The sequence below is a fragment of the Urtica dioica genome, chromosome 8 (assembly GCF_054948205.1).
Source record: "Urtica dioica subsp. dioica isolate 48M chromosome 8, U.dioica_male_clone48M_v1_H2, whole genome shotgun sequence".
Taxonomy (NCBI): Eukaryota; Viridiplantae; Streptophyta; class Magnoliopsida; order Rosales; family Urticaceae; genus Urtica; species Urtica dioica.
This window is the reverse complement of record NC_142763.1, coordinates 11,398,546-11,413,944: the sequence shown is the minus strand read 5'-3', so window position 1 is coordinate 11,413,944 and position 15,399 is coordinate 11,398,546. Positions and strand designations below refer to the sequence as shown.

Here is a 15,399-nt window from a genome sequence, read left to right as displayed (position 1 = left end):
TTTAAAACACGTAATCCGTCAATAGTAAAAAAAAATATAAATATAAATGAAAACGACAAAATCGATTTTCACAGGTGTCTTTGATCGACTTCAAGAACAAAAGCGAGAATACGACAAAGTGCAATAAACTTTATTAGACGTATCCCGAGCTTTAGTGGTGAGTTCAGTGTATATAACATAAAATGAGAGAAAAATAGATGAAAATGAGAAAATAGAATGAAATTAATTGGAAGTGTATTTTTGTCCCAAAACGAAAAGATGCATATAGTTTCTCATTTTGTCAATTGTATGTAGGAAAAAAAAAATTAGGTGCATTGCTGTTAAAAACTAAGTATACATCGCGTCATTTGAATAAAACTCGTGACGATTTTTAAAAAATTTCTCACAAAATCGATAAAAGTCGAATGGACACCTCCAAAATGTATGTATGAATAAAATTAGGCACACAAATTCTTAAAGCAGCAAAAATCAGCCCCAGTTTATTTATAATGCCTGTATGTTTGATTTGATGCAATTCTTCTTACATCTCAAAAGGAAACGAATGGTGGAGATAAAATTTGAAGTTCTGTAGCAAAGCATGGAGATGAAAATGAAAATCTTTACAAAATACAGAAATTTAATGCATTAAAGATCTCATATATAAATGTAAATTAATTCAAGGATGCGATGAACAAGTTTCTTTACATAGTACAAACCAAAAGTGAAATAAGACCTACGAGACAGAGAAATTCTCAAGTCTTACTCAAAACAGTCCATGAAGTTTGAGACCTAACTTTCTAGAAAACAAAAACAGTCTCATTTTATCAACGCTTCCGAAAACTGAAAATTCCAATACAAAAAATTGCAGCATCAGCAAACCTTCTATACTTGACTGCGTTGGAATTGCCAAAAAATTAAAATAAAAATAAAATCAAAGCACGACCCTCCCGGTAAAATACGTAACCAGAAAGAGAGCCGAGAACAAGAGGTTTTTTTTTTTTTTTTAGAGCTACACTTAATATCTACTAATTCTCAGACTAGCCTTTTGTTCTCATAATCGTGATGCTTCCTTTACCTCCTTCCGTGCGGATTTTAGTCTTCCCAACGACGGGCTTCCCAGAGAAGGCCGAAGTGGGATATATGATGACCGGATCTTCGTCCTTTTGCTTCGATTTCTGAGGCGGCGGAGTTCGAATCTTCTGGTTTATGTCTTTCAGAGTCACGTCCCCGTGGGCCCCGGAAGGTTTGATGAACGCAAACGGGTATGCCACCGAAGAAGGCAGCTTTGATGGGGCCCGGATGAACGATTTCTTACCTATGAGAAAGAAAGATTCAATATAAGAACAACATTCGTTCCTCTGATACTTGGGAAAGTTTCTCATGCTATACCTTTGATGATAATCTTCCGCGAAGTAGAAACGGGTCGTCTAGGCACGCTATTTGCGCCGGGTGAGATTTTACATAACTCTGCACAATTTGAAACGGAGAGTACGTTTTTTTTCGGAGGGAAATACATCGAGGCCAAAAATCAAAAAGGGAAATGCAAGTTACAAAAAGTCTTACCTGTGACCTCGGTTGGTAGTTCAGACGCAGACACACCTGGCGAGTTGCTGAATTTCATACAAGAAGGAAATCAAGAAAAAACGAAAACAACTTTGGAATTGTAAAGAAACCGAGAATATGGTCTGAGGAATTATACGCTGTCTCGGGACTGAAATGCATTTCGGTGTCGATAAAACAGTCTCTGATCCATTCAGCCGACTGATCCAACGCCTCCTCGTACATCGAAGCAGGCGAGTTTTCTGAAATAAATTAAACTTAGATTTGAGAATCCCGCGAAAACCATATATATATATATATATATATATATATATATTGTATTTAAGCGGCATTCTAAATGGGAAAAACCTTCAAAACTCGGGGCCCAATCTGCGGTTAATGCCTCCTCAATCGAATCGACCCCTTCCTATTTAAAGAACATGGAAAAGAAAAATAAGAGTAACACACTGAGAACACGTTGAGGCCATGTTTGGAACATGAAAAAAATCACTTCGTAAGTTTCTCGCCTACTTTGAAATCGAGGAAAAATTTAAGTAGAAATTCAAGAGAGAATGTACAACTAAACATGGGTTCTGCTTTCTTCATAAAGGAATGGAAAATTCAAAATCTGATGGAATTCACATACTTGCGGGATTTCTAAGAACATTACATAGCACAAAACCTACTTTTTTTCCCTAATTTTTTTCCGAGTCCTATAACGTTACAATGAATTTCGATCTTCACTCAAACTTTCCTTTGTAAAACCAACTTCCAAAAGAAGTCTAGCAACCACTTGGGTTTGATACTGATCAAGAAACAAAAGGCACACACAAACACTGAGCTTACGGGAATACAAACACATACACACTCAGAAATCACGAATCATACGAATAATAAAGCAAGGAAAAAGAGCGCACAAACGAACATTGGCTTTCAAGAACGCGGGCGACAACTCTTCGCAGAAGAGCGACGAATCCATGTCTTCGTCGTCTTTGGTGAACTGAAGCATCCGACGCCTCTTCATTTGCGAAAACGACTCATTGCATTCCAGAGAATCCTTCTTCCATTCTTCCAAAGAAAAAACGATACTAATGAAGAGACATTCTCATCTTATCAGACTACTTAATAGAGACCAACAGATTTCCCAAAAAAAAAAAAAAAATACCGTTTTGCCCGACGTGCAATGCCAAGTCCCCGCAGGCCTTGACGGGGGTTGTGGCTTCGTCGTCGAACATGTACGAAATATCTTCTTCGTTCTGAGTCACTTCGCTGCACCAAAGACTCGCCGACCCATCTGCCAATATCACCGCCACAATAGACATTCAATTATCTCTTTCTTTTTGACAACCTATAGAAACAAAACACAATCAAACGCACCGTAGTTGGACTGCTTTTGCAAACCAGAGTCCTCTCTTTGCCATTCCCATTGCTGATGAGCTCTAAAAAAAATTCATCCAAAAGCTTGTTTATGTTTAGTTCATAATACCCAAATGAGAGTACAGTTAGTACTCCAATTCAAAGGATCTAAACGACTGTAAAAGAGACATTAAATTGTAAAATTGGAAAGCGAAAGCAAAACCCAAATGACCCAACTACTAAAATCACAAGCTAGCACCATCATTTCTTCATACTCGTGTAGATATACATTTTATTCATATTTTTTTGCATCGTTAAACCATTATAAATTATAACACCCCTCCGACGTACTGAAATAAATACAGCAAAACACACACGATGATAAATCAAAGAGAACTTTCAATCAATCTCGAGATTTAGGAGAAAAACCAAGCTTATTTCACACGAAGTAGGAGACCCTGAGCTAAAAAGAGAAATACACGCTCCCCAAAATATAAAAATAAAATAAAACAAAACCCAGCAACCTAAATATTCTAACCGATCATCAGAGTAAAGGAAAGAGACCTCAAATATGGATTTCCCCTTCTCACTTACTTGCCATTGTCGTAATCCATTCTGGGACTACGAGCATACAGAGAAGAGAGCAAAATATAGCCGTTACTGCGTAGAAGACCCAGATGAATATGAAGAAGAAGAAGAATACGGTACTACTACATATACAATCCCATTTTTAGCGATAAAATTATTTATTTTCCCTATTTCCTGGTCTCTCTCTGTGTGTGCGCTCGTGATTGAGATTTGTGCAAAATATATATGTTTATATATAATTTTATTTGTTAGAGGCGACTCGCTTCTGTGTCTCTTCTTTCCCTAGTCTGTGTCACTCTCTTCTTCTTTTCTTATTTAATGAATTTACATTGACGTTGATTTTTCTTTTCTATTATAACTTTAATTTCGGAGAATTTTTCTCTATGTTTTTTTTTAATAGAGTATATCCAGAAGGAAGGAAGAGAAAAGAAAAAAGAACTGACATGGAAATAAAAAGAGGGGTATTGTGACGCAGAAAAAAATAATTATAACATCTAAAATCTTGTGATAGTCTTAAGGATTTAACAAATAATCCCTTAAAGATATAAATGAGAAAAACCAAATAATGATAATAAAGATATTTGATAATGCCTAAAACTGACACCACGCTTTAACTCCCGCAGTAGTGGGTCCCACTATTCTCTCCTTTTTATAAGCCCGTTACTAACTCGTGGGATTTTCTTTCCCATAACCATAAATTATTTTTCTAATTTTATAGCCTTTTCTTTCTTCAGAAAATATTTCACCTCATTCTATTTCCTCTTGTATTTGGAAGCGCCTATATATGCATTTGCATTAGGAGACAAATATCTCTTTTAAAGATGGAAAACTGTAAATAATTAAAAAAAAAAGTTAAATAAAATTATAAATGAATAAAAAATCAAATAAAAATGTAAACGGAACGAATAAAATGTAAGAATAAAGTATTCTCGAAATAATAATAAGAATGAGATATTATCGACAAATTTTTTTAAAATGAGGTAACTCCAATAATTTTCACCTTAAGTATTATTAAGCGAATTATAGTTTTTTTTTTAAGTATGCTCAAGGAATGAATGAAAGTTTTTCTTCTTTTATTTGAAATTTCATTCATTTACTTAGTTATTTGAATTTATTACAACATGCGAAAAATATATATATCAAATTCAATACTTTTTACAGTATTCAAAATTCATTCTGAAAGTTTGTATCGATCTTTTTCTGATACAAACTCGTCACCGAATTCATCTTTAACCTATCAAAATAGCGCGCAATATTTCAAACATACATATTATTGCGTCTCCAAGTCTAAAGTTGGACTTGAAAGAAAAGGGGAGAGTTATGTCCCTAAGAGCTCACCTAACTAGTAAGACCTTATATTGGCATTTCCAAAAAAATAATAATAAAAAAAAAATCAAGACTCTTCAATGGCAAGTTATGAAAAAAGAGAGATCAATCATTAGTTGAAATGCAAAGTTGTTTTTATAATGAGCATTATGGAAGAAGGCCTAATGCTCATAAAAACAATTTTTGTTTGTTATTGTAGGTGACAATAAACATTACATGGATACTTAATTTTTTGTTTTTTGTTTAATACCAAACACCTAAAATTTTAGGTATCATATCGAACCTAGAAGACTATTGACAATTTTGGCACGTCATTATGATTTTGATTATCGAAAATTTCATATGTGTAGTAGCATTACTAATTGTATGAGCCAAAAAAAGAAGAAGTTAATCATGTAGTGTTTGAAGCTTGCTAACAACACGGAAAAAATATTAAGAAAAAGAAATGGCGTTATTATTTATAGGCTGTAAACTTTAACTTTATGCCATTTAGATATAGATTGTACATGTTTTGGTTGTAAAGTTTGAATATGAATATAAGAGTTATATTTGGGTCTTAAGTTAACTCTTAAGTTTCATCGCTCTTTTTAATATGAGAAACGTAATATAAATTTGTACTTCAAAAATATGTAGTTTTTTGGCAGAAAAATGATAACGACGCACACCCGTCTTTGAATTTTTCACGAGATGTGAAAATAAAAGTGAATTCTAATCAATTTTTTTTCGTTCTTTCTGAAACGTTGACTCATGATATTTTCTGATAGAAACTTGTACCCAAATTATTTTTGACTAATGAAAATAAGAAGGCTTAATATTTCTTATGCATTATTGTATACCCAAGACCAATGAGATGGTGCTTGGAATTCACTTTGTTAGAAACAATAATTCAAATGCATTCTGAGTAACACAAATGACAACAATATTGTGTTTGCTATTTGATATAACTATATACTTATTCATATTATTAGTTAGAGATAAATATTATCAAGAAGGTTGAAAATCGCCGATAATGAATCCAATCGGAAGTCGGAATCAAACACCAGAGTAATAAATGTAATGTGAAAATCATGGCCGGCCCAAACTCACAGGGTACTCCAGGCGATTTAATATTTTGGGGCCCTATAATACTAATAAAAATTTAAATTTTCATGATAAAAATGTAAATTTTTTAGAAAATTGGCCAAAAGTATAAATTTTTAAGGTAAAAAAATGTAAATTTTCTTAAAAGTAGGTAAAAAAATGTAAAATAATTTTTTTTGGGGCCCAAAGCACAAGCCTTGCCCCCCTTAAGCCAGGGCCGGCCCTGGCGAAAATAAATGAACACACAAAATTATAGAGGCCCACCACAAATTGTAGCTACGTCCTCTTACAACGTAGTGAGTAAAGATCACCAAACCCTCCTTCATCATTAGAAGGTCCTTAAATAGTCATATTGCGACGATTACATTCCACTAAAGGTAACTAAATCCTTCAAAAGAAGAAGATAACTAAATAATTGCCTTTGATGTCCCGTACCAAGTGTCTAATGAATGGGATAACCGTTTATTGAGTAATTGTTGATGCTCTGTTATGACCCGTTAGCGACGTAACTCTCGATCCTATGTTTGCTCCGCTAACGAAGTAACTCTTGATGATTTGTTTATGATGTAGGTTTGATCAACTAAGCTATTTTAGTTATAATTTATTTCCCTAACTAAGTTGTCGAATTTTGATTTTTCTTTGATCTCATTCGGTTGAGTTTGTATAATTGGACTTTGCCTTCTCGGCAATATGCTCAAATAAGCTTGAGTACACATCACAAATAATCGGAATTTGAGGTTTTTTCATTACACAAGCTCAACTTTATTATTTTTGAGTCACCGTCTTTTTAAGTAGCCAGGAACAAAGCTTATTAATTGGGAATGAATCACATTCTAAAAATTGTGACATGAAGCTTAAAAAAAAAAAGAGGAAATGGCATCGTGTGCCCCTATTTTGAGAATGTGAGGCTTTGAGGAAATGGCATTTGCATAAATTTTACATTAAAAATGGGCATTGATCATTTGGAAACAAATGTTGAATTGGTCATAGATGTCTACCGCTTAAAAAAAATGGGACAGTCTAATCCATTTCCCTAAAAAGAAAGAGTTTGAACGACATTTATTTTGATGAACATTAGCTAATTAATTTAAAGTACTATTATAGCTTACTTAGTTTAGTTCTAAAGGCCATTAGAGAAGAAAAAGGCTATTTTTTAATATTAGTATATTTAAGCTATACTTTTACTTGAGGTTAATCATTAGACTATTTCATTTATTTCTTCTTTATTTAAAACTGGTGAAATAGTAAAGGACTTGATAAAATATAGATCTATCATTTGAATACATTAATTGTATATAATTAATATAGAACACAAATATATAATTTTTTTTTAAAACATACTAAGAACTAGAAAAAAATCAAAACACACTTAACATAGGATACAGAATAAAAGCCTAGAAATAGGACAAATAGAAAACAAATCACAGGAAATTTGAAAAAGAAAGTAATCACATAGAATGAAAAAAAAGTGAAGCAATTAAAATAAAATAATTATGTTTATCTACGGTGTAAATTTTTTTATGGTCAAATAATTTGGAAAAAAACGAGTAATACCAAGAACATAAAATAAAATAAAAAATCCGGAAACACGAAATGGAAAGAAATCTTAGACGATAAAAAAAATGTTCACATAGACTTAAAAGTGAAAAATGAAAAACGAGAGAGAAATGCTCAAGCAAAATCAAGTAAAGAGGTTTTTTTTTTTTTTTTTTTTTTTTTTTTTTTTTTTTAAATGAGATTATTTCAAAGTTGTATCTACATTAGAGAAAAGAGGTGGTTTGAGGTGGAATAATCCGCAACGGAATGAATTTTATCGGATAATTTCAAATGGTTATAACCTAGAACCCTTAGTTTACCCACGTATTTTTTCCCCTAAAAATGATCCAATATACAATTTGACTTTGAACAGCTCAAAGAGCATTATCTTAAGTCCCCACATTATCGTCATATTATTGTTATCATACATAACTTTTATTTTATCCAACAATAGGATTTCTGTAATTAGATCTTATTAAAATGCAAAAAAAAAAAACTTTAATTTATTTACTAATTACTAATTAGCACGTAAGGAATATTTTTATAGGAATTCGGAAACCAATAAGAAAGTAAAATAGGGAAATGACCCTTAAAGTAATCAAATGCATTTCACGTGCCCATTGAAGAGCATGATTCGTTAATAGAAACGACAAAGAATGAAGGACCAACCTCGCCGTGGTCCCAACACGACAAGTCGTTTTATCCTCTTTGTTTTGTTCAGTGTTCTCACTTGAATCATTGGCCGTGTTGTGCTTTTAATTACATTATTTCATAACAAAATATTTATCATTGCAATTTTAGTTTTGTTCTTTTTTAATTTTAATTTTTTATTATCAAGTTTTGTTCTATTCTATCATCTATTTTATTGCACACCACCAACTCTTAGAACACATATTTTTCCCTCCGTTCCTTTTTATCGGATTTTCTTTTATCGGATTTTCTCTTATGGCTTGTCATTGCAATGGCGAATGTGTTTGATGGGTTGAACGAGTTTCACAATGTCAAAACGACTATGTTAATCCATGAAGAGGAGGATTAATCTCCGCTTTGGACAAGTAAAAAAGTGATGGGCTACATAGCTAATTAGTCAATAGTAAATTTGAGTTTTGCTAAATAAATAATGTTTTGTTAATCTTGCAAAATAGTCATTAACAATGATCAGATCTCCAAAATATCCTTCGTTTAACATTTTTTTAATTAAAATAAAAATTAGTCATTAAGTGAGTTTTCCATAGTCACATTTATTGGAGGTTTATTGACGGTTTTTGTGTGATTTGAGATAGTTTGGGGTTCGCGACAATTTGAGTGTGGTTTGAGATTGTTTGGGCGTGGTTTGAGACAATTTGAGTGTGGTTTACGATAAATAGCGATAATTATTGAAAATTATCAATCTAATATCAACAGAAGTTTTGTGTTCCAAGATACACAGGCCCTAACATACAATGGACTAGCTTATTGGATGCGGTGCTCTCACTGTACTTGATCCGATCTCTAAAGTTCTCGTCATCCGTCACAAGGAACCGTAGAGACGGTCAAAGGTTAAAAAAAAGTCATATTTTAAAAATTATCGCTATTTATCGCAAACTAGACCCAAACCATCTCAAACCATACCCAAACCGTCGCAAACCACACTCAAACCGTCGCTTAACCTCTATGAGTACTATCTCTAACCACACCCAAACTATCTCAAACACATGCCCAAAAGAACCCCAAATTTCAAACGCTAAAACCTTAGATATAATCTAAATCAATCCCAAATCAACCATAAATCAACTTAAAATTCGAGTTTTAGAGTGAAAGAAAGAAGTGGAAAAATGAGAAAAAGAAGAATATAATGTTTAAAATACATTCAAAGGCATTTTTGTCCAAAAAATGGCCAAAAGTTTAATTTAAGACATTTTAGACATGAAAAGTTCAACCAACCTATTTTGCTGGTTTTGAGGTCAAAACGACTTGTTGATCGATGAGCTGAAGGATTAATCTCCGCTATGGACTAGTCAGAAAAGTTATTGTCTCGAAAGTTTGTCTATTTTCAAGCCCTTCGCGAGTTCCTCAATAACGGTGTGGAAATCAACTAACTTTATAACAAAAACTAAGCTAATCAATATATACTAAACTCGTGATTGGGTGTGTCATACTTCCGACTTTACTATTTGAATAATTTTAAGATAATTCGTACCGACTACGGCATGAGATCAAATCATTTCACGTGCTTGAAATCAAATCAGTAACTACGAGTTTAAAACACGAACCAAGCATGAAGTAGCTAACAATCAACAGGCAAAAAAACTGGGTAAAGATCAACCACAACCATGCTTTGTAAAATTCAAATAACCATCGAAAACCAAAAACCCTCGAGGTTCTAGTTTAAGATTTTGCGCACATCAACCTTTTTTTTTTCTTCTTCATTATTATTTACAACAACATTTAGAACATACCGAATAAAAAAACAATGAAACTCGTGATCTCAAGCAGATTATCTCGGCCTCGTCTTCGGGCTGAAGAAGAGGAGTTCACAGGCCAGCTCCGACCCCTCCGGTTTGGTGCAGCATCGCATCGATCTCATCACCGTCTTCCATCTCAAGCTGATTCAGAACAAAATAAGAAATTAATGCCGAGGACATTTTAAAAACCCGAAATATCTAATCAACAGAGAAAGTTAAGAGTAAAAATTTAAAGTGTACAACTAAATCCAAGCAAATTCGCATATTCTTAAGCATATCTCTCTTCTCACTAGATCCATTCTATTTTCCTCAAGATTTCACTGATTTTTCCTTCCTAGGTTTCAAACATAGCCTAAACCGATTAGAAACCAATTATGATAATAATAATCAATCAATCTACCTCGTCGGGGGTCTGCTCGGCGCGGAGTCTACGGCCGTCAAAGAGGAATGCGATGGCGTTGAACTCCACGGACTGACGGTCGCAGTAAGCGTTCATGAGCTTGCGAAGCGCTGTGCTTCTTTCCTGAAGAACACCTCGTTCCCATCCTAAAATCATTCAACAACAATAAAGGAAAATGTACGAATGTGATGAATGATCTCGGATGCGTAAATATATCGCTTTGCATTTGCAAGTGAAGTAAGTAACATAGAAGAAGTAGCGAATCGGTTTAATTTCATTGCATTTTATTACATAAAATATAAAATATATCACTCGGAAACTAGACGATTCCGAATCGCAATGGAAATAGTAACATTTTTGTGAATGCGAATTGCACAGCAGCCAAACAGAGAGCCAAAAAAAGCAATAGAAGTTCAAATCAAACAAAATGCTACTAAGCAAAGCCATTAGATTCAGAAAATGAAATTCCTAGAGAAGATCAGTGATCTCTTTTCCTAAACAAATCAAAATCAATTGCAGAAAACGAAAAGAAAAAAATTACCTGGCCCTTGACTTTGAGATTGATATGAACGAGCTGGTCTCCGGGCTTCTTGTCGTCTTCTCCTCCCCCTGCGGACGACATATTTATATATCTATATGCGTATATATGTATGATATGTATATTTTTGTGTAGAAATTTCAGAGGTTTCTTCTTCACCAACAGTACTCTATTCGCACCAAAAAGGCAAAGACCACTGTTTAATACACAGCGTCTATCGCACGCTGCGTCGTATTTATACCCAACTATGGAGGGTCATAACAGTCATTTTGTCACCGGGTGAGTGGATTTACAAAACTATCCTTTGGCCGAGAGGAATGAGGCGTATTTAATAAATATTTTGGGTTCCGGGGGAAAGAGAGAGTGGAACCGTTTGGTCGCGGTATGACAGGGAAGCGTGGGGTGAGTTGGAATTTTAAGACAATAGACGGCTGAAATTGATTTGGGACAGAATGGATGGCAGAGATCTGACAGCAGTGGAAAAGTACGGTGGGATTAGATGTAGGAGGTCAATTTCAGCCTTTTTGAATTCTGGAAAGCCTGTGATTCTTCCTTATCCCTGAGTTTTATTTATTTTTAGAGTTGTATTTTTTTCTTTGAGAAAAATATTAAAGAGTTTATATATAGATTTTTTTTTTTTTTTTTTTTTTGGAGGAAACGTGGTCGGTGCCACGGATTATCATAAAAGCCCTCACATATGGCGGAGGAATACCGTGGTTACAAAGATAAGAGTGAAACAGGAACCAACGGAAAGAAAACATAAGCAAACTCAAACAAACAAGGCCCTAGGCGGCCGCGCGGGACCTCAACTCGCGATCATCGGCTCTAATGGCCTCTTCCGAACAAGGCGGGACTAAACCCAGCCAGGTCGAGGTCGAGTGATGGTTAACCGCGTAGCGCGCTAGATTATGCGCAGCAACATTACAAAGACGAGAAATATGCAAAATGCGAAAAACCTCAAGCTCCCTCACCTCTCTGAAGATGCGGTGCAGGATCGTCCCAAGCTCTGTCGCAGGCGTCACACCCTCCTCGATCAATCTCACCACCCCCAAGCAGTCAGACTGGATCTCCGCTCTCCTGCCGCCGACGCTGCGAACTAGCTCTATGCCCTGGAGGACAGCATACGCTTCCGCAAGCTGGGGGGAGAACCCCCTAGCCAGGAAAAGCGTTTGCGAGGCGATCACCTCTCCGGTGTGGTCTCGAACTATACAACCGACACCGAAGCCTCCACGGTCGCGAGCGAGAGCCGCGTCGACGTTAATCGAGAGGGTCCCGTCACTAGGGGGGGACCATCTGGGGGTCGTAGTCACTCTCGTGCTCGACGGAGTCTCCCCAGCCGTAGCCGCTCTGTACTCCTCGAGGAAGCTCACCGTCCACTGGACTAGCTGTGGCTGGCTCCAAGCTGATCTCCCGGCCAAGACGTTGTTCCTGTGGTTCCAAAGTTCCCAAATAATGGTAATGAAAAGCTCATGGAAACGAACCTCAAGGGTCTCCGTCGCTCTGAGGATAGCGTCGAAGGCATCGCCGTCTCTGAAGGGCGGAAGGATGTGGCCGAAGCCCACCTCTTTCCAAACTCTCCTGCTCCACCTGCAACCCCAAAACGTATGGAAAACAGTCTCTCTCGCCTCGTGACAGACAGGGCAGCTGTCGTCAGAGGTGATCCTCTTCTTGGCTAAGACTGCTCTGGCCGGGATCTGGCCTAAACAGACTCGCCAACAGAGGAGTTTCACCTTAGGAGGAGCTCTCAGCTGCCAGAATTTCGTCCACCACTTCTCCATCACCGTCGGGTCTGAAGAACTGGCGGCCGGAGTACTGGTTCTCTCCATCGCGACACGGAAGCCACTCTTGACGGAGTACTCTCCGTTCTCGGTGAAATGCCAGCGGCGGACGTCAGGAATGCCCTCACCCCCACACGGAATGCTCAGGATCGCCGCAGCGTCCTCCTCCCCGAACATCGCTGAGATAAGATCTGCGTCCCAGCTACCATCGAGTCTCATAAGCTCAGCTACTCGCATGTCGGGGGGGATCCAAGGGGGGTCAATCCAGGTGGCCGGTCTGTCTCTCGGAATCCAACTATCGCCCATGACCAACACAGACTCGCCATCTCCGATCCTCCATCTCGAACCGGACTGAATGATCTCTCGTCCCCAAAGAAGACTGCGCCATATGGAAGAGCTACACGAACCAGGGAGAGCCGTCATAATATCACCGTCAGGAAAGTAGCTCTGACTATAGACTCGTCCTACCAGACTATCCGGTCTCCTGAGAAGCCTCCAGACACTCTTAGCCAGAAGGGCCTGGTTGGACTTCTCCAGATCTCTGAAGCCCATCCCGCCCTCTGACTTGTGTCGCGTGAGGTCCTCCCACTTACACCAGTGGATCTTCTTCATCGCTGTTCCACCCCCCCACCAGAATCTGGCGATCGCCGAATGGATGTCTCTAATCAAACGCAGCGGGATCTTGTGGCACGAGGCCACGTAACTGGGGATCGACTGAAGGACGGATTTAATGAGGACCTCTCTGCCAGCCTGCGAGAGGGAGAGGCCATTCCAACTCTTAATCTTAGCCCAAACGCGGTCTCTAACAAACCCAAAAAGCTCCGCCTTCTTCCGACCAGTGAACGCGGGAAGACCCAGGTATCGCTTATGGCAGTCCGTCTTCCTAACACCTAGGATCTGGGCCAGAACCTCACCCTCCTCATCGCTAACCTCCGTACCGAAACAAACATCGGACTTTTGAAAGTTCACCATCTGGCCCGAGGCCTCAGAGTAAGTCCGTAGAATGTCTGTAATCCTCTCACACTCTTCAGGTGTCGCTTGGCAGAAAACCAAGCTATCATCCGCGAAGAGAAGGTGAGACACCTGAAGGTCCCGGAACCGGACTCCATAAATCGCTCCAGAATCCTCGCTTGCACGAAAGAGGCTCGAGAGACCCTCAGAGCAGAAGAGGAAAAGGAAAGGAGAGAGAGGGTCCCCCTGGCGAAGGCCTCTGAAGGGAGTCACACTGCCTCGGATGGAACCGTTGATGTTAAAAGCGAATCTGACTGAGGTAACGCATCTCATGATAAGGTGGACCCACCGCGTGCTGTATCCCAGTCTCAACATCATCGACTCCAGGTAGGCCCACTCGACCCTGTCGAAGGCCTTCGCCATGTCAAGCTTGAGAGACGCACACTTTCCATTTCCGAAGCGTTTCCGCTTCATCGTGTGGAGAGCCTCGAAACCAACCATGACATTATCAAAGATCAGTCTACCACCAATGAAAGCGCTCTGGGACTCAGAGATAGCATCGTGCATAGTAATCTTAAGACGGTTGACCAAGCATTTGGCCACTATCTTATAGATCACATTGCACAGGCTGATCGGTCTGAAGTCACTGACCCGTCTCGGGTCCTCGACTTTGGGGATAAGGGTGACCACAGTATCATTAATGGTGGCCACTTCGTCCCCGTCGTTAAGAATCCCAAGGCAGGTCTTCAAGACCGATTCGCCTACTATGTCCCAATATCTCTGGTAGAAGATCGCGGGAAAGCCGTCACTCCCCGGGGCCTTGATAGCATCCATCGAGAAAAGCGCCTTTTTCACCTCCCCTGGCTCAAAAGGGCGCTCCAACTCGGCGTTCAAAGCCTCCGAGATCCTATGCTGAACGCCCGCAGAAACTAACTCGATTCTCTGCGTAGAAGGCCTCGCCGACGAGAAAATGTCTCCAAAGTAACCGGAGACGATCCTCTCTATCTCAGTATCCCCACTGTGCCAAACCCCGTAATCGTCCTCCAGACCTCTGATGGCGTTCCTCTTCTTCCTAGCTGAGGCCTTACGGTGAAAGAGCTTCGTGTTCTTATCCCCACACTGCATCCAGGATACTCTGCTCCTCTGTCTCCAGTACTGCTCCTCCTTCTGAACTAAGGCATCAAGCTGTCTCTCTTCCCGTCTGAAGGACTCCATACAGAAATCCGGGCTCGATCGACCCGCAAGCTCAACGATCTGCTTCTGCTTCTCAATCCTGTCTCTGATCTCTCTGTTCCTTTCGCCGCCCCAGCGGGAGAGGCTCCGTCTGCACTGGCAGATCGCATCAGCTAAGCTCGGACTCTGATCACCACTCTGGCCCGTCCCCCAAGCTCTACGAATCCGCTCGTCACACTCAGGCTCACCTATCCAGGACTCCTCAAAGAAGAAACGCCTCGGCCTCCTGCTCCGCCGACGATCTCTGAAACCCGCCGTAAGCAGAAGAAGAGGTCTATGGTCCGATCTCCAGAACCTCAAGTGTCGGACAGAGGCCGAGGGGAAGAGATCGCTCCACTCGTGGCTAGCAAGGCATCTATCCAGGCGCTCTTCAATACTACCTCTGCGCCAGGTGAAGGGGTCTCCCTCGAAACCCAAGTCATGGATGTCGCAATCCGAAATCATCTCTCTGAAAGCAGCTAACTGGCCGGGACCTCTGTCTCTACCTCCTCTAATCTCAGAGTTGGAGGCAACTTCGTTCATGTCGCCCCCAACTAACCAAGGGCCCGTGAAAGAGCTCCGGAGGCGACGAATAAGCTCCCAGGTATGTCTCCTCTGAGAGCTCACAGGATCTCCGTAGATCCCCGCAAATCTCCAGCTCTCGCCTAACTC

General features: G+C 39.2%; 1 protein-coding gene and 1 pseudogene across 2 annotated transcripts; both read right to left on the bottom strand.

The window, feature by feature from the left end:
• Positions 1–615: 615 nt before the first annotated feature.
• XRI1 (x-ray induced transcript 1) lies at positions 616–3,824 on the bottom strand. Its single transcript, XM_089624788.1, has 9 exons — positions 3,469–3,824; positions 2,896–2,957; positions 2,684–2,812; positions 2,444–2,586; positions 1,888–1,945; positions 1,679–1,781; positions 1,543–1,589; positions 1,369–1,446; positions 616–1,294 (listed from the first exon to the last, which is right to left on the bottom strand). The coding sequence occupies exons 1-9, from the start codon at positions 3,486–3,488 to the stop codon at positions 1,017–1,019; spliced, it is 918 nt and encodes a 305-aa protein (XP_089480914.1). The 5' UTR covers positions 3,489–3,824; the 3' UTR covers positions 616–1,016.
• A 6,000-nt stretch (positions 3,825–9,824) lies between these two features.
• Positions 9,825–10,993, bottom strand: LOC149388092 (small ubiquitin-related modifier 1-like; annotated as a pseudogene). The gene is made up of 3 exons (XR_016301035.1): positions 10,790–10,993; positions 10,249–10,394; positions 9,825–9,989 (listed from the first exon to the last, which is right to left on the bottom strand). The product of XR_016301035.1 is annotated as a small ubiquitin-related modifier 1-like (transcript).
• Between the last annotated feature and the right edge of the window lie 4,406 nt (positions 10,994–15,399).

Bases quoted from the DNA above. Each gene is read 5' to 3' on its own strand.
- XRI1 (XM_089624788.1), bottom strand. From the start codon at position 3,488: ATGGATTACGACAATGGCAA. The intron at 2,958-3,468 runs GTAAGTGAGAAG...AATTTTTTTTAG, and splicing joins ATGGATTACGACAATGGCAA to AGCTCATCAGCAATGGGAAT. The intron at 1,590-1,678 runs GTATAATTCCTC...TATGAAATTCAG, and splicing joins CATTTCAGTCCCGAGACAGC to CAACTCGCCAGGTGTGTCTG.